This window comes from Magnusiomyces paraingens (assembly GCF_902498895.1).
Source record: "Magnusiomyces paraingens strain CBS 517.90 genome assembly, contig: contig3, whole genome shotgun sequence".
In the NCBI taxonomy this organism is placed as follows: Eukaryota; Fungi; Ascomycota; class Dipodascomycetes; order Dipodascales; family Dipodascaceae; genus Magnusiomyces; species Magnusiomyces paraingens.
Genome location: NW_022474069.1, coordinates 3,365,001 through 3,390,305, shown reverse-complemented (window position 1 = coordinate 3,390,305; position 25,305 = coordinate 3,365,001). Strand labels below are relative to the sequence as shown.

Sequence of the window (25,305 nt, the reverse complement as noted above, 5' to 3'; positions counted from 1 at the left end):
TGTGTATGTGTGTGGGAAGATAGAAGAGGCTTTTTTCGGAATCCGAGAAATTTTTCCTCAATTTGTTTGAATATACGAGAAAGAGAAAGTAAAAGAAAAAAAAACAATGGAAATAGTAAATTCAAAAGATTGAAAAATATATGTTTATATTTAAGAATAACCATGAAAAAAAATGATATAGATTAATGAAAAAATATATATATATATATATATAGATGTAAATGATTGGTCAAGAAAATAACACCTTATTGAACAATCAGCAGCTTTTAAAGGCGGGGGGAAAATAAATAAAAAACGAAAATAAAAGTTATTTTTTATTTTTTTATTTATTTATTGGGACCCTATATATATATATATATCCGAAAAAAAAAAGAAAAAAATTCATACTCAGTAAGCTTAGACCAAAAGAAAGTGATTGGTTGGAGTCACGCGAGTGGGTTGTTTTTTCCAACTAACATCCCTTTTTTCGTTTTTTTTTAAAAAGAATAAAATAAAAAAAAAAAAAACAAAGGCCTAGGGAATAAGTCTAAGTCTAAGTCTTAAGTTTGGATAAACAAAAAGAGAAAGAAGTTTGGGTAATGAAAAAGACAAGTCAAAACAATTGAGTGAGTTTTTTTTTTTTTTTTTTTTTTTTGACTTAATACAAGACTTTTTAAATTACACACAATTTGAATGAAAATTAACTGCGCACGTATCAAAAAAAAAAACATTTAAATATATTAAAGATTAAAAGATTAAAAAAAAATAATTATTGATTCAATTGTCAAGTTATTAAAACTTAACGGTACTATGTATTCCTTGTTCAAGTCTACAAGAAACAATAGACCGATCCAATCTTTTAACAGTCACGTGCTGTTAATAATATTTTTTTATACAATATTACGTAATTATTTGCATTTTTTGGAATGCAAGGCTGAATTACAACCCTAGCCCATAAACAGACAAACAACTCAATAGCAAACCAGTTAATCTTATCAGCCCGGTAATTGATTGAACTATCACAACCCAACCATTTCCATTTTATTCAAGTGTGACAAAAGTGATTAGTTTGAGGTCAATTAATTATACTAGAATAGTCGCTCAAGTTGTAAACTATATAGATTAAAGGACAATAGTAGAAGATATTTGTTAATTGAAATAATTGAAATAATCGAAATAATAAAACTAAAATAGTTTAATAATTTCAACTCGCTTTCTTGTTATTCAAGATAAGCTTGACTGTCTGATAGCAACAATTTTTTTTTTGTTTTCGGATAATTGATTTTATGTACATATATATAACAATTGGGGAAATAATACTTTAAATAGATAGGAACTAAATTTTTTTTCTCTTGAAACTTAGGCACTAATCAATTCTAATCACTGTTAAAACATATTTTAATAATGATTTTCTATGGTAAGATCGCTTGTTTTAATATGGGGTTTGTAAATCATTCAAAAAAAAAAAGATTAATAATAACACCTTTGTGACGACGCAATTACAATTGTGCAAAATTGTGGTAAAGACAAAGTGATTCTTCACTTTTTTTTAATACAATATTTTAAATAAAAAAACGTATTCCTATATTTCTATATTTCTATATTTCTATATTTCTATATTTCTATATTTCTATATTTCTATATTTCTATATTTCTATATTTCTATATTTCTATATTTCTATATTTCTATATTTCTATATTTCTATATTTCTCCTTTAAACAAGAAACTATAAAATGAATTCATTAAATATATAAAAAATGATATAACTCAAGCAATCTATCTACATTACTGTTATTGTCGGAACTAAATTATTTTCGGATGAGAATGCCCCACCATCCCTGTTTATTGTGTTATCTATGAAATAATTTTTTTTTGTTAATAAATAATAAAAACTAAATGTTGTTTTCTCTTAAAATCTGCAAAAAAGCCTCATTTATATATTTAAGTTTAAATTAAAAAGTTATCAAAGTATTTAAAAATAGAATAAAAATTATATAACTCAATTTGTTACAATTTAATTATTTTATAATTTTTAAACAGGTATTTAATATACTACTGAGCCAATTTGTTTTTTTGTAATGGAGTTATCGTATGAGAGTAAAGTCGGATTGTCCAAAGAAAGAACCAAGCTAATAGTTTAATATAAAACTTATTGTATTGATGTAAATATCTTTTTAGATGCTGATAAAACTTATGGAAATATATGACTATATATATTCAAGCGATTCTCTTTAATAATTCCTTCTTAATCGCTTCTTAATCTTTAATCTAAATTAATGTATTTATCCTCAAATATTTATCGATAATTATTATCTCGATCGATTGCATATTTGTTCTTTAAAGTGTTTATAGTTATTTATCTCGATCGCTTGATTGCTTGTTTCTTTTATCCGGTTGATCGCTTGTATGTTAGTTTATCCGGTCGATCGATCGCATGTTGATCTTTTACAACTTTCCCTTCCTTCATAAAAGCTCGTCCCGAGCTTTGATTCTAGCCATGTAAGCTTTGAATAATGGTATCCTTTTTTCTGCAGGCATAGAATTCCAAAAACTTGTCGAAATAGCGACGCAATGCCCAGATAGGCTATCTGTGAACTGTAGATAGACAAGACCATTTTGCATAGAGGCTACGCTAGCAATGCGGTTCAAGTTCTTCTTAACATAATCCTCAGTAGGTCTAATCTCGGCAGGGTATTCATCAGATTTGACATATTTGCGTAATTTCGAAACATTAAAAACACGGTTGTTCTTCACAGTAGTGGGTAAGTCCAATTCAAACGCATTTCCTCCCCCAATTGCTTTAACGGCGGTGTATGGACCGACGAAAAGTGGCAGCATCCTATTGTTGGGGCTCTGAAAACTAGTGTGGTGGATAAGAACAGAATCACCAACTTTAATTTCCACAGGACGACGATGCTTGTCAGCTTGTCGTTGTTGACTCAACTGTGAGAAACTCATGTACTCTTGAGTACGTAACAGAATAGCTTTCAGTTTGACTTGTAGACTTTCCACGTTTGAGGGTGTACGAGCATCCAATGGTGGACGGATCATTGCAGGTTGGCGAGGTAGAAAGCCAAGATCAGCGACAAATGGAGATGTCTTAATAGTAGACTGTGGTGCGGAATTGTAAGCAAATTCTACTTGGTCAAGATAATAAAACCAATCAAGTCCATTGTCATAACAGTAAGAGCGTAAAAGTTGTCTTAGAATCCGATTAATACGTTCTGTTTGACCATCAGACTGTGGGTGATAAGCAGTAGACTTGCATAGCTTCGTACCCCAGGACTTGGTAAAAGCAGTCCAGAATGTAGAGAAACGAACATCTCTATCCGAAACAATTTCTGTGGGATATCCATGTAAGCGAGTAACTTCGCGCATAAAAAGCTGGGCTAGCTTAGGGCCATCTAAGGTAGTAGTAGTTGCGATAAAATGAGCGCGTTTGGTAAGGCGGTCAACGACTACTAAAATCATATCAAAATCCTCGGACATAGGAATGCCAGTAATAAAATCCATAGAAACTGAAGACCAGCGGTTCTCAGGAACTTCCAGTGGTTGTAGCAGACCTTGTGTTTTGCGTTGCTCAGGTTTGTTGTGTAGACAGTTATCACAACTTTGAATAAAACGCTTGATGTTGCGGAACATGTGGGGCCAATAATAGTCAGCAGCTAATGTAAGATAAGTGGCATAAGGGCCAGAATGAGACAGGTTATGTGCTTTAGAGATAAGCAACTGTCTAAGTTGGGATGCAGGAATGCAAAGACGGCGATGATGATCATCCATGGTAGTAAACTTTATAAAATAAAGAACACCGTCATCGTACTCAAATTGCTTTTTGAGACGATCGTGAAGTGGTGAATCCGAATCTTCCAAATGACTAATGATATCAGCGAAGAAAGGATCAGACTTTAAAGAATCGCGAACTTGTTGTAAAAGTTTCTCAAAATCGTTATCAAGCTCAATAGCTTCAATGAACATGCGGCTAAGTGCATCCGCAGCGACATTAGTTTTTCCTTTGATGTACTGAATACTAAAATCATACTCAGCAAGTAAACCAAACCATCGTGCAATACGACCAGTGGGTTGTTTAGTTTGAGACTGTAAGTGAGTCAAGGAAATGTGGTCAGTGCGTAAAATGAAATGAACGCCATATAACAGAGTGCGGAAATGCTTCAAAGCTTCGACGATAGCCAAGAATTCCAAATCTTGGACAGCATAGTTTTGTTGAGCTTTGTCGAGCTTGCGGGAGAAATAAGCGACGACACCAAGCTTTTTACCTTGAACTCCGAATTGTTCTAAGGTGGCACCAATACCAATTTTACTAGCGTCAGTAGTAAGGACAAAGAGATCATCTGGATTGGGTATGATAAGAACAGGACTAGTGGTAAGCTTATCCTTAAGCTTGTCAAAGGCTTTTTGTTCAACGGGGGTCCACTTAGTATCTTTGGGTTGAGACATAAAAGTAGTCAATGGTGCAGCAATTTGTGAAAAATGCGGAACAAAACGTCGATAAAAATTAGCAAGACCCATAAAACGCATACAATCGTGAGGTGTTATAGGAACAGGAAAATCTCTTATAGCTTTGACTTTATCATCCGTAGGCAAGATACCTTTAGTAGATACTTGGAAACCAAGAAACTCAAGTGATTCACGAAAGAAAGCACACTTCTTTAGACTAGCAACTAATTGATTAGATCGAAGTAGTTCTAGGACAATTCTGACATGTTTCTCATGTTCTTCACTAGACTCAGAATAAATGAGAATATCATCCAGGTAAACAACGACAAATTGGTTGAGATAAGGACGAAAAATGTCGTTCATGTAATTTTGAAAAGTAGCAGGAGCATTGGTTAGTCCAAAAGGCATGACTAAAAATTCCCAATGACCATTGTTTGTTGAAAAAGCAGTCTTATGAATGTGGTCATTAAAAACACGAATTTGATGATAACCAGAGCGAAGATCAAGTTTGCTGAAAAACTTTGCACCATGTAGTTGATTGAGAATGTCATCAATGTTGGGTAATGGGTAACGGTTCTTGATGGTAATGTTGTTGAGCATACGGTAGTCGATACACATACGCATGGAACCATCTTTCTTTTTGACAAAAAGAACAGGAGCACTGTAAGGTGATGACGATGGGCGAATAAATTCAGTTTTGATGAGTTTTTCGATTTCTGTTGTAAGAATTTTATTTTCTTGTTGTGAAAGACGATATGGTGGCTTTGCTGGGATTTTTGCTGTGGGAACGGTATCAATTCGATGTGAGATATCTTTTTGTGGTGGTAGTTTATCCGGTGGGTCGTTTGTTACGACATCACTAAATTCCGAAAATTGTTTTGGTAATACTCCTTCCTCCCCTCCAGGTTCGTTTTCCATTCTGATGACACAAACACCTAAGGAATTATCCCTAGATTTTGCAAGACGACCGAATTGAACTTTGTTAGCATAAAGCTCGGATGGTGTGATAGACTCAATGTTGTTAAAAGTATCAGACTCCCAATCTATGAATTGCCAAAAATTTTTGATAAAAGGAACACCAAGTACAACATCATGATAAAGTTCACTAGCAACAAAAAACATATCAGTAACAGAAATGTCACCAATAACAATAGTAAGCAAAATTTTGTGAGTAAGACGTGAAGTTTCAGGACCAATTGCAGTGTTGGCTAACCGTTGCTTGATGCAAGGTTGACAGAGGTGATCCAGATTGGCCTTTTGGATTGTTTCCAGTTTGACAAAAAGTGCGGGAGCGCCAGAATCCACTAGGGCAGGTGTAAAAATTTGTTGATCTGGGAATTGAAGATAAGCGGGCAAAATAATTTTGTTGAGCACTAAAGGATCTTTAGTGTTGATGTCTTCCTGAGTAGCAGCAATAAATGATTTACCAGTAAAGTTGTTGTGTGGAGGTGTTGTTGCAATGTAATCGTTGGTGGTGTTAATGTGAATAGCGTTGATACTTATTTCCATCTCATCAGAGTCCAGAGTGGTAGACTTCATACTTATATCCATCTCATTAGGGTCACGAGTAATAGAAGCATCAAGAATATTAGCTTCAGGGGGTTTAGCTGATGTGGACAGCTCATCGTCAACACTCATGCTGACGGAATCAAGATTGTAATCTTCAGGGTTTTGTTGTGGACTAACAGAGTTGAGATCTGAAAGAACAGGTTGTTTATGAAAATTTGTTGGAATACGTTGTAAAATTTCCATTGGTTCGATAGTGTTGATTTGACGCATAGGGCGGCCGATCCCTACTGAATGATCAAACGAAAGCTCATTGCGGGGTGTAGAATGTCCCATGATTGGTGTGGTTTGGACATCTAGTTTGCGCATCTGCTCGGCTAAATCAATTTCAGAAGCGTCTTCAATGTTTTGATCAAAAGTGGGCATTGACATATCTTTGTTGTTATTGTTGTTGTCAATGTTGTTGTCGATGTTGTTGTCGATGTTGTTGTCGATGTTGTTGTCGATGTTGTTGTCAATGTTGTTGTCGATGTTGTCAATGTTGTTGTCAATGTTGTTGTAATCGTCGGACGACAAGGACGATTCTTCACTGGAGGAACTGTTATCCTCAATATCGATATACTGGCGGAGACTCTTCTCACGCGGCGCGCAGGTAGCTTCATCACTAATACCGGTAGACCCAACTGAGCTATGGGTTTGCACAGGCACCCGGGAGGCTTCTTTGATTATTGGAACTGCATGCTCAGCTTTAGCAACCTCGGGTTGTTTGACATGGACACCTTTATTTAACGACTCGGTGTTTAACTCAAACTGCCTTCTCTTCTCTCTCTCTCTTCCTTTATCCAAGTGCAGATTTTTACTTGGAACCACGATAACTTCTCTCTCTTCTTCATAGGCCTTGACATTGCCTTCGTGATTAATTGTTGACCTCATTCTCTCATCAAAACCGTCTCCATGATTAACTGTTTCCATACCAGCGTCCCCTTCCTCGGCTTCCATCACCGTGGGCCAAGTGAAGACCTGAGTCTTAGGGTTTGAGAACTTTCTATTGCCATAACCACGCACGTCCTCTAGGCGTGGTAGAGGCCGTTTTTTGAGCGGCAGTCAACCATCTTGTGACCAAGTTTGCCACAATTATAACATCTGATGTTACTGTTAACAGGACTCTTGTTGTTGCGGGTAGGACGGGCTGAACGTCCAGGAGATTGACGTTGTCTACTGTTGTGGTTAAAGTTGTTGGATCCACGATTAGAGTAATTGCGATTAGAATAGTTGTTGTTTGAAAAATTTCTTTTGACGTCCGAAAAATTGTTGTATTTGTATCTGCGGGGATTTCCATCAGGACTGACGTTGATGGCATCAATATCCATAGGATCATCGGCGAAAGCAGCCTGTTGATAGGGGTTTGCAGATTTCTTGACAACATTCGGGATAATACCAGGAGCAACAATATCAGACTTCGCATCAGGATAGTAATCCAAACTAGCGAGGGCGGCAAAATCAGTAGCACTCGTAATAGGTTTGGTAGGGTTAGCGCGCGCCATCAAAGATCTAGTATGGTTACGGCAAACCTCCATGGTGATATCAAGACGTTCACGAATGTGAGTTCTATCTCCAAGATCCATTAAGCAAGTGGTGTACCATTCTTGATAAATTGAAGGGTGAAGACCTTGGACAAATTCATTAACGGCTTCTTCAGAACCTAAATCAAGGATATCATCTTCTCTAGGGTCCAGAATACCACGGCAAGTGCGAAAAATTTTAACATAAGCATCAAAATCTTCGACGGAAAGACGTTTCATAGCAGCCTGACGAAGCTGGGTAACAACTTGATGACGGAAATTGGGTGGATGTTCACGAGCAAGGAACTCTCGTTTATACTGATCCCAAGTTTTACCAAAGTTCTCAACGTTCTTCTGCCAAGCTTCAGCGTAGTGGAAGATCTCGCCTTGAAGGAAGTTAACGATACAACGAGGCCAGTCACCAGGACCAACGTTGGTGGTAAGCATGTAAGACTCAAAGCGCTGTAAGAAATGCCTTGCGACATAACGTTGATCAAGAGAGCCATAGGAACCCTCAATTCCAGCATAGGGAGCAGGTTTGTTGGAGCGGAAATTGGCACCAAGTTCAGTTTTAGCAAAACGAGAATCGTTAGGAGCAGAGAAAGTAGTGTTAGGGCCAGACATTGTTGATGAATAAATAATGAGAATAAAATTGAATAAATTGAAGAGAGTAATAAAATAATAAAGAAAATCGCTACCAAATTGTAATGGAGTTATCGTATGAGAGTAAAGTCGGATTGTCCAAAGAAAGAACCAAGCTAATAGTTTAATATAAAACTTATTGTATTGATGTAAATATCTTTTTAGATGCTGATAAAACTTATGGAAATATATGACTATATATATTCAAGCGATTCTCTTTAATAATTCCTTCTTAATCGCTTCTTAATCTTTAATCTAAATTAATGTATTTATCCTCAAATATTTATCGATAATTATTATCTCGATCAATTGCATATTTGTTCTTTAAAGTGTTTATAGTTATTTATCTCGATCGCTTGATTGCTTGTTTCTTTTATCCGGTTGATCGCTTGTATGTTAGTTTATCCGGTCGATCGATCGCATGTTGATCTTTTACATTTTTAAATAATAGCCTTGCTAGCTCAATCGGTAGAGCGTGAGACTCTTAATAAGAGTTGATCTCAAGGTTGGGGGTTCGAGCCCCCCGTAGGGCTTTGTAACTTTTTTTTGTCAATTTTACCTTATTCTAGATTTAAATAGATCAAGGGTTAGGGCATTGGTTGCCATGTTTATTTTTTAGTCAACCATATGTCTCTAGCTCCCAAAAAAAATAAAAAAAAACATTTATATAAACAAACTGTCAACAAACTAATCAATTAATTAATTAATCAATCAATTATATTTTCATCATAAACTATTTCCCTTGTTTCTATATCCAAATACAATACTGAAGCAATTCAAAAGAATTTTTTTTTTCTATTCTACTTACAAAAATCACCGATTTCTAGATACCTATAGTTTAGATCAAATATGGTAGGCACTCCCAAACCATCTCTTACACTCATCCTTGCTGCGTCCGTGCCCCACCTAGGGATCGGACTCAACGGATCTCTTCCGTGGCGGCTTTCGCGCGAGCTCAAGTATTTCAAACAGGTAACTACTGCGCGCTACCCCCCATTGTCTGGCACTGTGCCCAGCTCTAGTTCCAGTTCAAGTTCCAGTTCCAGCTCCAATCCTGCTTCTACACAGCTCGACCAAAATGTGGTCATCATGGGCCGCAGAACCTGGGATTCATTACCTCCCAAAATGCAGCCGCTGCCAGGACGCATCAACGTGGTGCTGACATCGGCTGCAGACGCATTACGAGAAAAACATGCGCACAAACCAGGTGCTGTGTTTGTTAGCTCACTAGCTGAGGCACTCGAGTTTGTGGATGGACCGTGGGCACAGGCCACGGAGGGAAAGTCTCACACTCGCCAGGTATTTGTAATTGGCGGCGCCCAAGTATATGCGGCAGCACTACGTAGTCCGCGAGCTACCCGAGTCCTTCTCACAGAGGTTGTACGTGATGACGGAACTGAAAACGTGGAGAAAAATCACCAAGCTAATGGTGGAGCAATTGAGTGTGATACGTTTTTGGGTCCTGAGGAAGGGTTTGCGTGGTACCCTCATGGCGAACAAGGTAGCAGCGGATTTTGGCGCCGAGAAAGTGAGAGCGAGCTGCGGCTGGCATTGCCTGTGGATCAGGTCGAACTGCCTTCTGGAGATGAGGAGTACCCTGAGCTTGTGGAGAACGGGTTCCGGTACCGGTTCACGTTATGGACAAGAAGAACATAAAATATTTTTTCATTAAGATACACAAGGAAAATACACCAAAAAAAAAGGAAGATAAAAGCAAAATACAGCAAAAAATAAAAGAAAAAAAAAAAGAAGAAGAAAAAAAAAAAAAAAAAGAATACAAACATGGAGAGAAGGTGGTGCTCTAGTTATCAGGAATATAGGCTTTGTTCATGATACTTATTTCGCGACACAGGACGGGCCAGTCGACCTCGCGGAGCCAGCCCTGGCCGCACTTGCGGTGCTCCTCCTCCCACTTAGCAAGCTCAAACATGAAGCGAAGGTGGGGCTGGATGATGACATTTAATCTGCGGACGCGCACAAATAAGTAAGCTCTTGGGAGTCCAACGCTTAAGCGTTTCATGACCTCTGCAATGCAGACAGTGGCGGAACGCGAGACGCCGACTCTGCAGTGGACAAGAGTTGGTTCATGAAGCCTGAAGCCTTCTTCAAGAAAGTCCAAGCAAGTGGATAGAAACGGGGTAAGAGAGTCCATTCCGTTATCCTGGACGTCTTTCACGTGTAGGACTTTTGAAATGCCTGGATAGGGGGCGTTGACAATCTGGTAACCCTGGTTGGTTTGGTCTTGCTGCTGGTGCTCCTCGTCAAAGTAAAACGTGCGGGAGCGCTCTGAGTCATTGTAGTCGACCCAAGCAAGAGGCTCGCCAACGCTAATGACGCGCTTGATGCCAAGGGTGACCAGCATCTTGACATTATTTGCGTGCTGTAGGGAGCCCAGGTACATATGGGGGAGGATAACTGAGGGGAAGGAGCCGTCGAATTGGACAAACCACGATTCATGGGCTGGAAGGTTTGCAGCGTCGTCGGGCCATTGGCCAATGCATTGAGTGAGAACATTTGAGAGGATATTTTCCTGGGCGTCTAAGCTACTTGCCCAAGGGATGACGCGGGACAGTTTAAGAGAGCCTCCATCGTAGACGGCTCCATAGTTTTCATCGTATAAACTTCCTGGGACAGCTGGGGAGTATTTGAGCAGCAAGTTTTGAATGCGGGAAATAACGCAGACATCAATTCCAAAGCTAAAAAAGGCGCGGTTATACTTTTTATGCAGGGCAACCCAAGCTTGGGGTGCAGAGAGACCAGTGGAATAGATGAGGTAGCAGAGGGCAAGGAAGGATGATTCTGTGTATCCATCATGACAGAAGATGAGACTAGTTGTTGGGAGGCCCTTGTGTTGGGCTTTTGAGCGGACGTACAGGAGTTTACACATGCTAACAATGATGAACCAATTTTCATCGTCAACGTCCATATTTGGGTCGAACCAGCCAGAGGAGGGGAAGTCAATGATAGTTCCCTTCCAGCCTGGGGTTGCACATGGGACATCACAGACGATACGACCGTCTAGGTGGTCGCCGAGGTCTCCGGAGAGTGTTTCACGGATGTATTGGTCTAGGAGGGAGAGGGAAGGGATAGGGGCGACGGTGAGGCAACGGACGTACATTGTCCAGTTGGCAAAATCGATATTTTTCTTTTGTGAGGAGGAGGAGGAGGAGGAGGAGGACACAGAGGATTCTGACTGGGCAAGGTAAGTAAAGACTTTTTGAATGTGAGCCTCAAAATCGGCATTGTTCCCGAGCCAGACTGCGCCATTATCAGGGTCGCCAATGGGGGATGCACAAGACATCATTGACATTTCGATACCTTCATGAGCGAGGAAGTTTGAATCCCAGTTGCGCATGCGGACTTCAGTTTCATTATAGGGGAAACCTTGGGGAGGGACGGCGACAATATGGCGGGCGACGCGCATAAAGGCAGACATTTGGTCATGGCAAATGTATGTGTTGCAAGGAGGGATACCTTGGTGTAGTGCACGGGCTTGAGCTTGTGCCTGAGATATGAGGGTAGCGTATGGGAGAAGGTCTTTGCGGGAGGCCTCGTCACCGACGTAAAGAATAATATTTGAGATGGGAGCCCATTTAGCGATTTGGAGGTGGAAGTTTCTAAGAGAAATGCCTTCTGCGGGGTCGAGGTTAAGGAAAGTTGGAAGGAAGTCAGCTGGGGAGTATGCTGATAGGTCCGAGGAAGTGGAAGTGGAGGTGGAGGTGGAGGTAGAGGAGGAGGAGGTAGAGGAGGAAGAAGAGGAAGAGGGGGATTTCAAGGCCAGTATTTCATGAGGATGGCATGAGCCAATTAGGGTTCCTGGGAGGGTATTATTAGGGGAAGGTGCGACTTTGACGAGGAGCAATCCGCAGAAAGATCCTGGTGGTGGGATGGAGGAACCATCAACTGGTTGGGCGAAAAAGGTACGTTGGTAGATGTTTGCATTGTGGAGGCCATGTAGCCATGGGAAGAAATCGTCGACAGTTGGGAGTGGAGAGGAATAATTATGGTTAACAGCAGCGGCCAGTGTTTCAGCTGAGATTGAGTAGACTGGTGGAGAAGGTGATACGATTGATTGGAGAGCAGTTTTTGTAAAGAGTGGGTTATTATTTTGGGCAAAGTGTTGTGAAGAGCTTTGAGGAGGGGATGGTGGAAGTGCTGAGGGGTCTTGCTGTTGTTGTTGTTGTTGTTGTTGCTGCTGTTGTTGTTGTGGTTGTTGTGGTTGTTGTTGCTGCTGCTGAGGGTCAAGAACTAAAAGTTCTGGGATTTGTTGCACAGAATCTGAAAGGATTGGAGCAGAAACAGGAAGAGCCAAAGGCGGAGATCCTGGAGGTGTTGCAGGGATTGGGGATGGTGGGAGGGATGAAGAGGTTGCAACTGAAAGTGCTGGAGATGCAGGTGGGGGTTTTTGGGTGCAAGTTGAATTTGAATTTGAAGATGAGTTTGAAGTTGAGGATGAATTTGATGATGAAGAAGTTATGTCAGAAGGTAGTTGAATCTTTTGTTGATCTGATAAAAGAATACCATCAACAATGATGACTGTAGACGAATCCAAGAGTTGTTGTTGTTGTTGTTGTTGTTGTTGTTGCTGCTGCTGAATGACTGAAGGAGCAGCTGGAAGAGGCAGGGTGTCGAGTGACGACATTTGACTAAAACGAATAATTTTTTTTTAAAAAAAAAAAAAAAATAAATAAATTGAAGGGACTAATTATCTATTTCTTTTCTTTCTTTCTTTCTTTTATTTAATTCTTTAATTCTTTAATTCTTTAATTCTTTATTTATTTATTTATTATTATTATTATTATTATTATTATTATCTACTATACTTGGGATCCCCAGAAAAAAAAAAAAAAAAAAAAAAAAAAAGATTGTTGGTGAGGAGATAACAAGAGAGAAATTATTGCTTGGGAGACGTGAATGGCTGAAGAATAAGATTGATGATGAGTAACGATAATAATTAAATAAATAAATAAATTGATGAATTGATGAATTGATTGTTTTAAGAAAAAAGATTTATAAAAATTATAAAAAATTATAAAATTTATATAAAAGATAACAATCAGTGGTGATGATAATTGTTTTGAAGGAAATTTTTTTTTTTTTTTTTTTATAAATAAATATTTAAATATAAATAAAATAAAAAAAAAAGGGGAGAAAAAAAAAAAAAAAAAAAAAAAGGAATTTTTTTTACAAAAGAACGCAATTGAATTTAAAAAACAAAATAATAAATAATAATAAAAAAATAATTAATTACTAAGCATGACTCAGCATAATTAAAATATTACAAATATAATTAAAATAATTTAATGATTCGACCCAGGATCGAACTGGGGACGTTCTGCGTGTTAAGCAGATGCCATGACCGACTAGACCATCGAACCCTAAACCTTATTGATAACCTTAAAAAAATTTGCCTAAAAATTATCCCCCATTTTCAATACCTCTCATTTACAAACCCCTTTTCCGACCCTCCTAAAACAACCACCTGAGCTTCATCTTCTTTATGCTCACCACCATCACCACCACTACTAACAACACCACGAACAGCTCCCTTAGTAAATCCCTTAACAATCGCCTTCCTCGATACCCCCCTAACATCCACATAAACAGCTGCAACATGCGTAACACTCCGTCCAACTTCTTCTGCAAGCCCTCTAGCCTCCGGTCCATACGCATGTCCAACAACTTTAGCAGATGACCCCGCTGCACTGTTCACAACAGTCTGTGTAGCTGTATCCAAGCCATCCATAACTGTCGAAAATGCAACAAGTGACCGGTTCAATAATGATGGAGAAGAACTTCCATTCTTACCTCCAGCCTTGGCTTCCCGCTTCTTAGTCATCCGCTCACCAAGACCAGCAGCAAGATTCTGAACAGCACTAGACGCCTTACGTGTATACTTGGCACCTGTCCCAGATACCTGCGCAACCCTATGAACCCGCTTCTTAGTACTCTCCTCAAACACTAATGGAGTCTCCGTTACAGGCCTCGAGTATGTATACCAATCCGCAGCCTTATTAAGACCATGAGCAAGCGTTTGCGAGGCATACACTAACCCTCGGGAAACTCCCACAGCTGCTCCAATCAACTTGTCATCCCTGTATGCCTTGGGAAGCTCATCAACCATCGTAGCATCGACCCCAGCTTCAATCGCAGCCTGCTCTTCCTCCGTAGCAGGTCGTACACTCACCCGTGCCCCTCCTTCAATAACCTCCACAACTACAGGCGACTTATCATTCGGTAGTGGCTGTATAGGCTCATCCACTTTGAGGTTTGCCACAGGACTTCCGTCTTCTTCTGCAACCAGAACCAGTGATCCAGGTGTCATTTCCGGGTGTGCAAATTGGGCATATTGTGCGAAAATTGACTGCACAGTTTCCAGCGTTTCAGAAAATGATCTCACCTGCTGCTGGGACCAATTAGGTGCAGACGCTTGCGCAAAATCAAGTATAGTCTGGGGCGAAACCATATCTCCTGTAGCTTCCAGTAAATATTCCAAAGTTGACTCGCTCAGTTCAATCGAAAAACTTGTCGGTGTAGGCTGCCATACCCGTGTGGATGCAGGAACTGGTAAATTGGCACCAGATGGAAGAGTTAGGTCGAGATAAGTTTCAGTCGACAAGTTTCCAGACGGGTTGCCGCCGACCTTAAAGCCGACGAGGGAGATGGTGAGTGTTCCAGTGGTTTCGTGGCCTTCAGGATATGATTCTATAACATTATTAGCAATGAGAAGTGGCGTTTCAGTGGCCATTTTTATTTTTTTTTGTTAAATCGTTTTTTTTTTTTTTTGTTTTTATTAGACTTTATTTTTATTTATTGCAGAAAAGAAAGAGTCCTCGTCCTTGGCCTCCCCTTTTTATACTTTTTTTTTTTTTTATTTAAAGCCTGGAATGCACTGCCCCTCAAGGCGGAGAACCCAAATTTTAAGGTGTACCGATAAAGTTGTACAACGCACGGCTGAATACCATCATCATCATCATCATCATCACTTAATTAAAATCTGAGTTAAGTTAACCAAATATTCAACTTTTGTTAATTTTCTATTAATAAAAATATTTAAAATCAGCTACATTTTATTCCAAACTTTTTTAATTCCAGTTTTAAAGATTCCAAAGGTTGAATCATCTTCAGCTTCAATATTGGCTCCATCTCCTTGCTCAACATCATGATACGCTCCAACATCCTTGCGACGTCCTGAAAACACATCAATCTCGTCCAGCTTCTTAAACTTAGTCTTGAACACCAACTTATACACAATGTAAAAGATGGGGAACAATGGCAGCATCAAATATGCATCTATAAAGTCTTTATAACTAAAAGGAGACAGTGTTGACCAGCCTTGTACAAAGGCCAGAAACATACTAAACCCTAGTCCAAAGTAGGCGTTCCACGGGAACAATATTGACTGGAACGGAATGTCCTCCTTGGTTAGCCCATTGTGTTTCCAAGCAGCCCGGAACCTCAGGTGAACAAACGAAATGGCGCCCCAAACCAAAAACGTGGCAACACCGGAAATATTGACAATATATCCAAAGGCATCCATGGCACCCTCAGACACGTTGAGTAACGCAATTGCTCCAAAAAGATTGGTCAGAACAATTGCATACACAGGAACACCTCTTTTGTTGGTATACCCCAAGATCTTAGGAGCAGTACCATCATGGGCCATAAACAAAATGGTACGTGACCCAATGTAAATACTAGAATTAACAGCTGAAAGACAAGTCACCAAAATAAACGCATTCACCAAATGGATTCCGCCAGCCCAGCCAGCATTTGCCAAAGCTATAGTGATGGGTGACTTGATGGCGCGTGACGACCCAGACAGCTCCGGGCTGTTGTATGGTACCGTCACACCATAGAAAAATGCACACCCCATATACACGAAAATGATGCGCCAAAAGACCTGTCTAACAGCCAGTGGTACCGCCTTGGATGGGTTGCGTGTTTCTGTGGCAGCAATGGCTACAGACTCGACACCGGCGTAATAAGTGGAACAGTAAATAAACACGTTTGCTACCCCGCGAAAGCCGTTTGAAAATGGCCCCGGGTTTCTCCAGTACTGAAATCCAAACGCAGGTGTGCCCTTGACACCGCCGCACATGTAGATCAAGGCAAACAAAAAGTAAACAGTCAGTGCTATAATTTTGATTAAAGCTAACCAGTACTCGGACTCTCCAAAGGCCTCAACACCTAACAATTGGAACGCAAGAAACAAAAACCAAATGATTAAAAACCACCCCCAGATTGGGATTTTATCTGTCCAGAAATTTAGTGTTGATGTTGTAATGTTGTATTCATTTGCTAGAACCGTTACCCAGATAATAAAGTAATACCAGCCAATTGCAAAACTCAAAGCTTTATCCCCAAATCGTTCAGCCAGTGTCATGAATGCTCCTCCTGTTGGATAAATGGTTGTCATTTCACCCACAGATTGTGTTACAGAGTACGCAAGCAGACCAACAACGCCAAAACCTATAAGAACAGCAATAGGTCCGCCTTTGGGTAGCACACCACCAAAACCTGATAATACACCAGGCCCGATAATTCCAGCCAGGGCCATCATAGACAGATGGCGTGTTTTAAGGCCGCGGCGGACGCCAGAGTCGGGATCAATTTCCTGGTTAGCTCCGTCAATATTCTGGCTAGCGGCATCAATCTCCGAGGTGATTGTGAGTTCTGTATCTTTTTTATCAGTCATTGTAGAGAATAAAAAATTGATTGATAAAGAAGAAAAAAAAAAAAAAAAAAAAAAAAGAGGAAAAGTACTTTTAAATGGATATGAAGAGAATTTTATATTAATATATATATATATAGAATTTCAATAATTGAGAGATATAGATATATTAAAACAATGAAGTGAAAAATTATAGAGGACGTTTTTTTTTTCGGGATACGATGGGCATTTGACCGAATAAGAAGACTTAGATGGTCTTTTCCATTTTGAGCCGCATTTTATTGATATTCCCACAACCCTCAATATTAATTTTTTTATTTTATTTTATTTTAGTTTATTTTATTTGATATTAAACTTTTTTTATCATTTTTTTTATCAAATTTTTTTTTTTTTTAATTTGGATTTATTTGTTTTTTTATGTCCTTTTGGTTTTTTAAAAACAAATTTAATTCTTAAACTGGGAATTGACAAAAATTTACTCTTTTTATTTTTATTTTCATATTCAATATTCAACTTTAATTTTTTTTTTCAATAAAATCATTTATACAGTTTACTAGGTACTTTAATTTTTCTTTTTTCTTTTCTTTACGACCCTTATTAAATTAGTTTATTTTACGTCGCCCTTATTTTTTTTTGTTCTATCATTATTTCATTACCGGCTGGAACTGAAAGTTTTTTTTTTTTTTGATTGAAAAAAAATAAATAAAAAAAATTCTGTGGCTTTTTTTTTTTTTTTTTTTTTTTTTTTTTTTTGCTTTCAAAATGAAATTATTTTTATTATTATTTTTCAAATTCTGCAATTTAATCAAATCTGCTCGTCATCATTATTTACTTTCATTTGTGGAATAACTGACTAGCTAATTATCTAACCATCTAATTAACTAACCAGCTAATTTCATAAATACATACATATTCAATTAGAACTAAACTAACTGGAGAATAAACAAACTTTAAACCATCTGATACCACTTCAATTAATAATAATAATAATAATAATAATAATAATAATAATAATAATAATAATAATAATAATAATAATAAAATAATAATAATAATAAAATAATAATAATAATAATAATAAAAATAATAGAAAAGTTCATTTTTATTTACAAGAATCATTATATACCAATCTAAATACTAAAAAAAAAATACGGGGTCCAAATATCTAATGTAGAAAGAAAGTGGTTCTTCTATTGTATTATAATTATAATTATAATAATTTTTTTTTTTTTCATTCAACTACAGTTCACAAGATTTTTAATTTAATCTGATTATTTTATTTTGTTCTTTCTTCTTATTGTTTTTATATTTAATTAATATGAAAAAAAGTTTTTTACTTGTTTTTTCTACCATCTTTTCATTTTATTCAACATCTAAAATGTTGTGATGAATTTGACAAAATAAGACATTTTAAAGTTAAAAAATAAGTTGCGTCTACAAATAATAACTTTACCATCATCATCATTATTATCGTTAATAGTAATAATAATAATAATAATAATAATAATAATAATAATAATAATAATAATAATAATAATAATAATAATAATAATAATAATAATAATAATAATAATAATAATAATAATAATAATAATAATAATAATAATAATAATAATAATAATAATAATAATAATAATAATAATAATAATAATAATAATAATAATAATAATAATAATAATAATAATAATAATAATAATAATAATAATAATAATAATAATAATAATAATAATAATAATAACAACAATAAAAACCACCCTGTTACGGCCATAACCGAGGAACTTATTAAAATCTATATAAGAATCTATATATATATATATATATATATTTATTTTCTAATATAAATTCTTACTAACTTTTAAAAGGCGTGGGGGCGGGGAGGGTTACCGTATTTATTATCAGTCACGTTTATTTATCTAATTTCTCTAAAATCTTCACCATTTTTATTAATTTTTTTTTTTTCATAAATCTGACTGCTCCAATTCTCTTCTTCTTTTTTTTCCCTTTCTTTTTTTTTTTCTTTGCAACAATACAAACACGTTTCACTCAAACGGTCAACTCTCGGAAACATACTTGTTTGTCTCGGTACTGGCAAAACCTACATGGAAACAAACAACAATAAAAGAGAGCAAAAAAAAAAAAAAATGAAAATATAAATAAAAAATATAACAAAATAATATCTTTTTTCTAATTGGCCTATCATTGATTTTATTTTTATTTTTTTTATTTCCCTCTGTTTGCTTTTCTAAAGGACTCCGAAATCAATGGCAAACTTAATTTCTGTTTTAGGGAAAAAAGGCGACGGAAATGAAAGCAATTAGGGCTAACCAAAAAAATAAAAATAAAAATAAAAATAAAAAAAAACATGTGTCAATGAAAACAAATTAAAAGAACTGTTTTACTATTTTTTACTGCCAATTTTAGTAAATTTCTATTTGAAGAATGAAAAATGAAAAAAATAAAAAAAATAAAAATAGAATTTATTTAAAAGTATTTTACGATTGAAATAATTCATTATCGTGATACCAAGAAAAGAGCCTTAATCAAGAAAAATGAATATTTTTAATTACTCAGATTAAAACTTTTAAAGAAAAAATAGAAGTTTTAATACTCATTATTACTCTTTCAAAATCATTACCATCATGTTACCGTCTAAAAGTAACAAAATAAAAACTGATATACTTATTAAAAAAATATCATCAATTTTTTTTTGTTATTTTCGAGGCAAATAAAATAAACCGCTCAAATTAATTTTAATTAATTACGTTGTCAGAGTTTTTTTTTTTTTCATTTGATTTTTTTTTTCATAAAAAACAAAATAAAAAAGGATCTTCACGTATGCTCTATTTTGATTTCAGTTTTGTTAAGTACTCAAAATTTAGTATCGATGTATACTTGAATTTTGAGTATATATTGAGGGGGAGAATATAAAATGATATGGAAGAAAAATACTCCATTACAAAGAAAAAAAAAAGAAGTGCACTTCCTAAAAATAATACCAAAAGAAGTTTAACTATATTACTGTACAGAGTTATTTTGAATATCTTAATTTAACTGATCCATCAATGTTAAAATTACTTCTAACTAACTGTGGTTAAACAAAATAGTTTAGTCACGAGAAATAAAAAAAAAAACAATAGCCCTGTTTGTTATTTCACAGTAATTTTTGTGAATATATACCAGTAATTCATTTTCTATTTTCGGTAAAACTTATCACCGTGATTAGAAAGAATGAGAGAATCCCCCCCAAACAAAAAGTTGAACAATAATAATAAGCAATGGAAGAAATGTTTACCAGATGTAGACGTTTAATGATAATATGACAGATCTTCTAGAAGATAAGATAAGAAAAAAAAAAGAAAAAAAAAGAAAAGCTTTGCATTTTGTTCTTTAGTTTCTTGAGAGGTTCCCCTTGATAAGAGTATAACGTAATCTAGTTTTTCAAAAGCCATAACAAGGAAAGTGCATTTATTAGATTTGTTAAGTTAATGTGCTCATTAGTTAAGTATTAGAATGGATTAAAAAAAAAATAAAGAAGAAAACTTTTGAAAACAAAGGATATATAATTGTAATTATAGGTAAATCAAAACTTTGATTTTTTTTTTTTTGACAGAAATCCTAGAAGATGCTTAAACTGTCATTATTCACCATAAGTATTCAAAAAAAAACTAACCAAATAAATAAATAAAAAAATTAAGTATTTTAATTTTTTTTTTTTCGATTTCTTTTTGTATCCTATTTTTACTCTAACATAAATACATTTTCAACTATTTTGATATTTATTTTTTTTAAAGTTTTTTAAAGTTTTTAAAGTTTTTAAAATTTTTTTTTTTTTTTTTTGTAAAAGTGGCTCATAAAATCGTGGCTGACTTTTGATCACGCAAGAGTCTCTACAAATTTTAGTTTTTGGTTTTTATTTTTATTTTTATTTTTATTTTTATTTTTATTTTTATTTTTATTTTTATTTTTATTTTTATTTTTATTTTTATTTTTATTTTTATTTTTATTTTTATTTTTATTTTTATTTTTATTTTTATTTTTATTTTTATTTTTATTTTTATTTTTATTTTTATTTTTATTTTAATTTTAATTTTAATTTTAATTTTAATTTTAATTTTAATTTTAATTTTAATTTTTTCATCTACGCAACGGTTTTTTTCTAGAGATGTTGTGGCGCATTAGAACCGATAGTTTTTTTTTTTTTTAATAAAAAAACAAGGATTTATTTATTTATTTTTTTAACAATGAAAAGTAAATACAACTTGTTTTTTTGTTTTAATTTTGTTGAGATGCCTGTTAAACTAAAAAATAATTAAATTTGGACCAATGCAGGTTCGTTGTTTTTTTATCGTTAACTAGTTTGTTTGTTAGTTAGTTAGTTAGTTAATTAGTTAATTAGTTAATTAGTTAATTAGTTATCACAATACTTAGTTTTTTTTTTTTCATCTTATATAGTAACTCAAATATTCTATTTTCACTCTTTCGATTACATTTTATTGTTATTTTTTAATTTTTTTGTGCCAAGAAATCAAAGTTTTGACTAATCTTAGACTATTCAAAGCCTAGTATTAATTGTAATTATATATATATATGTTATAAAAAAAATAATGATAATTGGTAGAATTAGCTATTATCATTTCCCTTTTTTTTTTTTTTTTTTTTTTTTTTTTTTTTGAATTTGTTTTGACCAGTTTATAAAAAAAAAAGATAAGGAGATAGAAAAACAACTAAATTATTACTGTAATCAATTCGATAATTATTTCCCACAAAGAAATTTATCGTTAATCAAGTTTAATTAAAAAAAAATACTACTACAATTTATTTTACCTACTAACATAATGATTTTATTTAAAATAAATTTATGCTGAAATTTTCATAAATTATTTGTAACCAAAGAATTCTATTTCAAAACAAAAACAAATTCTCTAAATACAAATAAAGTCACGTGATCTTAAAATAAAAGCAACTATACATATACATTTGTTTTTAGTTGTAATTAATCAAGTTGTTAAATCGGCAATAGTTTAGTGGCTAGAATTTCCGCCTGTCAGCTTTAATTAGCAGCACGCGGGGGACCGGGGTTCAATTCCCCGTTGCCGAGATTTTTTTTATTTCATTCATATTGTTTTATTTTATTTTTTCGTTAAACCTGAAATAAAAAAAAAACAAAAAAAGAATGGCACCAAGTACCTTATATATATATATATATCTATTTATGTAATCATGTATTTCTTGCATGAATCTTATCTGTTTGATAAAATATTGTATAAAAAAATAAACAAAAAGGGTTTTAAAACCGAGAAATTTACCCTTGATTTTATAATTCAAAGAAGTATAAATATAAGACATTTTGTCAAAGTATGAATTGATAGTCTTTTTATAGTTATAAATTATGCGGACATATATATATATATATATATATATATATATATATATATATTATTCGGGTAAGATTTAGGAGACTCGGATCCAACGAATAAAGTTTATTGCAGAATTTGCGAAGACTAAAAGTGTAATAGCAAAAGGTAAGACATAAATGATTTTAAGTAGAATGCTGTGAGAGAATAAATATGAAGATAAGAAATATGGAGGTGATTTTGTTAGGGTTTAGGGCTTATGGATAATGAGTTTATTTTTCATAAAAGCTTAAGATAAGCCTAAAGATGAAATAACCCAAGTTTCTATCAAACAAGAAAATGACGTAGTTACCTAATATTGGATGGTATTTTGGAGATAGATTGTAATCAGCCCCTTAGGGGGTTAAAGAAACATTAGTGAAGAGTTGAAGTTTTGTGTTTGGTATTAAGGTATTTAGGTATTTAGGTACTTTTCAAAAGGTACATAGTGTGGCAAGTATTTGAGAGAATGTTTGGATTAGTGCATTGTTAAAACAACTGAGATATGTGCCAACAAACAGAACATTAAAAAAATGTTATATATATTTTCAGGATGCCATTATTATATTGAATAATACTAATTAGTATTAATTGTGTTTAAGTTGGGAGATATCCTTGATTCTATAGTTTTATTTATTTTTGCAGCATTGAAAAGAGCAAGAAATGTTAAAAATGGCCGATACACTTTGGTATTGTAGTTGTTGATTGAGTTTTTTTATTTTTATTTTTAAATATTGGATAGTAAATATAGTTTTAAATCTGGGGAAAAACTTATTTTTTTGAGTTTGAATTTGAATTTGAATTTGAATTTGGGTGAGTGGTTATGTTTGTTTCTTGTGAAGGCTTTAAGTTATGTTGCTTGCTTGCTATGTAATTTTAGCAACATGAAAACCAAGGGGATTTCTAGGCAGTGATAAAAAAAAATAATAATTTAATTTAATTAAATTTAAATAAACACAGAGTCTAGTCAAAAGTTAATCAGTTTCTAATTGTTAAGAAATTGTTCCTAGTAAACCAGGCGGACCTATATATATAAATAAATATTCAGGTAGGGTTTAGTGTGGAGAGAACTTCCGAAGAACCGAATTTAGGCAATTAAGTTTATGATAAGAAGAAGTATTATATATATATTTCTCATTAATTTATTTAAAAGATCAGTATAATTAAAAAAATAGATATATATATTTTTTATGCTAATTTTTTCAAGTTTTATTTTTTATTTTTTTTCATTTCATTTCAATTAAATCAGCTTTATATATATATATATATATATATATATATATTTCAAATTCCCTTTCTATTCGGTTATTGTTACCTTTGCCATATAAATCCCCCCTCCCCCCCTCCCCCCTTTCTTTAACCTAATTGATTTATTTCTTTTAATAATCTTTAATTGACCATATTTAAATTTGAAAAATAAAAAGAAAAAGAAAAAGAAAAAGAAAAAAGCGCAAGTATAAGCGCTGGAAAGAATGTTGTTTTTACTTAAAAAATTGAGAATTATTATTATTATTATTATTATTATTATTATTATTATTATTATTATTATTATTATTATTATTATTATTATTATTATTATTATTATTATTATTATTATTATTATTATTATTATATATAAAGTTGACAGCCTGTCAATTAAGATGAGTTAAATTAAATTAAGTTAATATTTAAGTTAATTTAATTTTTTTTTCTTCTATTGTAATATTATATAAACACTTAATATTATTATTATTATTATTATTATTATTATTATTTTAATCATTTTAATACTTATAATTAACACTGACTTGTAAGTTATATTTTAATTTTTTTTTATTAATCTATATATACTATTCTATCATTTTTTTGTTATTTAAATTTTTAAATTTTTAAATTTTTAAATTCAATTTGTAGTATGTAGTATATATATATATATACATTTTCAAGTACTCGAAAAAAAAGAAAAAAAAATTCATTTTTTTTCTCATCCACCACCAGCCACAGGCTCGTGCCCAAAATGTACTAAAAAAAAATGCAGCAGCTAAGGGGGGAGGGAAAGAGAAGGGGGTGGAGGGGATGGAAAATAAAAAAAAAATGACAGCATAGCAAAATTGTGGGAAATTTAAAAAAAAATTTAAATAAAAAAATTTAAAAAAAATTTAAAAAAATCTTGAAATTTTGGAATTTTTTTTTATTTAATTTTTTTATTTAATTTTTTTTTTTCTATCTATAGTAATAATAATAATAATAATAATAATAATAATAACTTCTCTCATTAATTTCGTCAAATTTACAACCAAAAAAAATAATAATAAAAAAAAAACCTTCATTAAATCATTAAGCAAAAAAATAAAAAATAAAAAAAAATAAGGAAATGATTCAAATGAGTTAAAATGATTAATGGCCAAAAAAAAAAAAAAACATATATATAAATGAAAATAAAATACAAATAAAAAAAAAAAACTCTTTCAAGTATTTTATTTTTATTACTTTTATTTGTTTCAATTCTTGACTCAAAAAATTTCCTTTTCACTTTCAATAACCCTTTTTTTTTTCTCTATCAATTTCCATTATCCAATCACTGCTAAATTCTTAAATCCATAAAAGGATTGCATCTCCCGATTAACTTGACGATAATAATCTAAAACCTCCCAATGAGGACATCCCTTTTCTTTTAAACACCATTCACCAGCCTTAGGCTTTTGTACAGTCAAATGTACAAACACTGCTTCATCCCACAGGTTATTCCATGCTTTACGATGAAACTCTACCATAACCATGTTCAAATTATACTTGAACGATAACCCGTAGTACCGAAATTGATAAAATGAATTTAAAAATGCTTGGTCGGCTTCCCATGGATTATGCATTTTGGGATCCGACACGGCCCGAGATAGAGCCCGAAACTCATCTAAATTGGGTCGCATGACCAAAACCCCTGAGTTGAACCGATTGTCCACAAGTTTATTCCACCACACATCTGGACTAGCTGCAATATCTCCAGGCATTTCTAAAATATCACCAAACGAACCTTTACACACCACATCAGCATCCACGAAAATTACCTTTTCATACTGAGTCCATGTCCATAGGTGTAGTTTATTAAGGTTGTGA

General features: G+C 33.8%; 7 protein-coding genes across 7 annotated transcripts in view; 1 reads left to right on the top strand and 6 right to left on the bottom strand.

The window, feature by feature from the left end:
• Positions 1-2,443: 2,443 nt before the first annotated feature.
• On the bottom strand, positions 2,444-6,940 carry SAPINGB_P004341 (uncharacterized protein; the record flags this gene model as incomplete). The annotated part of the gene is made up of 1 exon (XM_031999056.1): positions 2,444-6,940. The coding sequence occupies one exon, from the start codon at positions 6,938-6,940 to the stop codon at positions 2,444-2,446; it is 4,497 nt and encodes a 1,498-aa protein (XP_031854947.1).
• Positions 6,941-7,011: 71 nt separating this feature from the next.
• Positions 7,012-8,127, bottom strand: SAPINGB_P004340 (uncharacterized protein; the record flags this gene model as incomplete). Its single annotated transcript, XM_031999055.1, has 1 exon — positions 7,012-8,127. One exon carries the CDS (start codon positions 8,125-8,127, stop codon positions 7,012-7,014), a length of 1,116 nt encoding a protein of 371 aa, XP_031854946.1.
• Positions 8,128-8,994: 867 nt separating this feature from the next.
• On the top strand, positions 8,995-9,801 carry SAPINGB_P004339 (uncharacterized protein; the record flags this gene model as incomplete). Its single annotated transcript, XM_031999054.1, has 1 exon — positions 8,995-9,801. One exon carries the CDS (start codon positions 8,995-8,997, stop codon positions 9,799-9,801), a length of 807 nt encoding a protein of 268 aa, XP_031854945.1.
• Positions 9,802-9,946: 145 nt separating this feature from the next.
• SAPINGB_P004338 (uncharacterized protein) lies at positions 9,947-12,787 on the bottom strand (the record flags this gene model as incomplete). The annotated part of the gene is made up of 1 exon (XM_031999053.1): positions 9,947-12,787. The coding sequence occupies one exon, from the start codon at positions 12,785-12,787 to the stop codon at positions 9,947-9,949; it is 2,841 nt and encodes a 946-aa protein (XP_031854944.1).
• A 789-nt stretch (positions 12,788-13,576) lies between these two features.
• SAPINGB_P004337 (uncharacterized protein) lies at positions 13,577-14,893 on the bottom strand (the record flags this gene model as incomplete). The annotated part of the gene is made up of 1 exon (XM_031999052.1): positions 13,577-14,893. The coding sequence occupies one exon, from the start codon at positions 14,891-14,893 to the stop codon at positions 13,577-13,579; it is 1,317 nt and encodes a 438-aa protein (XP_031854943.1).
• Positions 14,894-15,208: 315 nt separating this feature from the next.
• Positions 15,209-16,843, bottom strand: SAPINGB_P004336 (uncharacterized protein; the record flags this gene model as incomplete). The annotated part of the gene is made up of 1 exon (XM_031999051.1): positions 15,209-16,843. One exon carries the CDS (start codon positions 16,841-16,843, stop codon positions 15,209-15,211), a length of 1,635 nt encoding a protein of 544 aa, XP_031854942.1.
• Positions 16,844-24,761: 7,918 nt separating this feature from the next.
• SAPINGB_P004335 (uncharacterized protein) overlaps positions 24,762-25,305 on the bottom strand; it is a gene marked incomplete at both ends in the record, with an annotated part of 1,101 nt that continues 557 nt past the window's right edge. Inside the window, one exon of the mRNA XM_031999050.1 lies at positions 24,762-25,305. This exon is cut by the window's right edge and continues 557 nt beyond it. Coding sequence (XP_031854941.1) covers positions 24,762-25,305 — 544 coding nt within the window.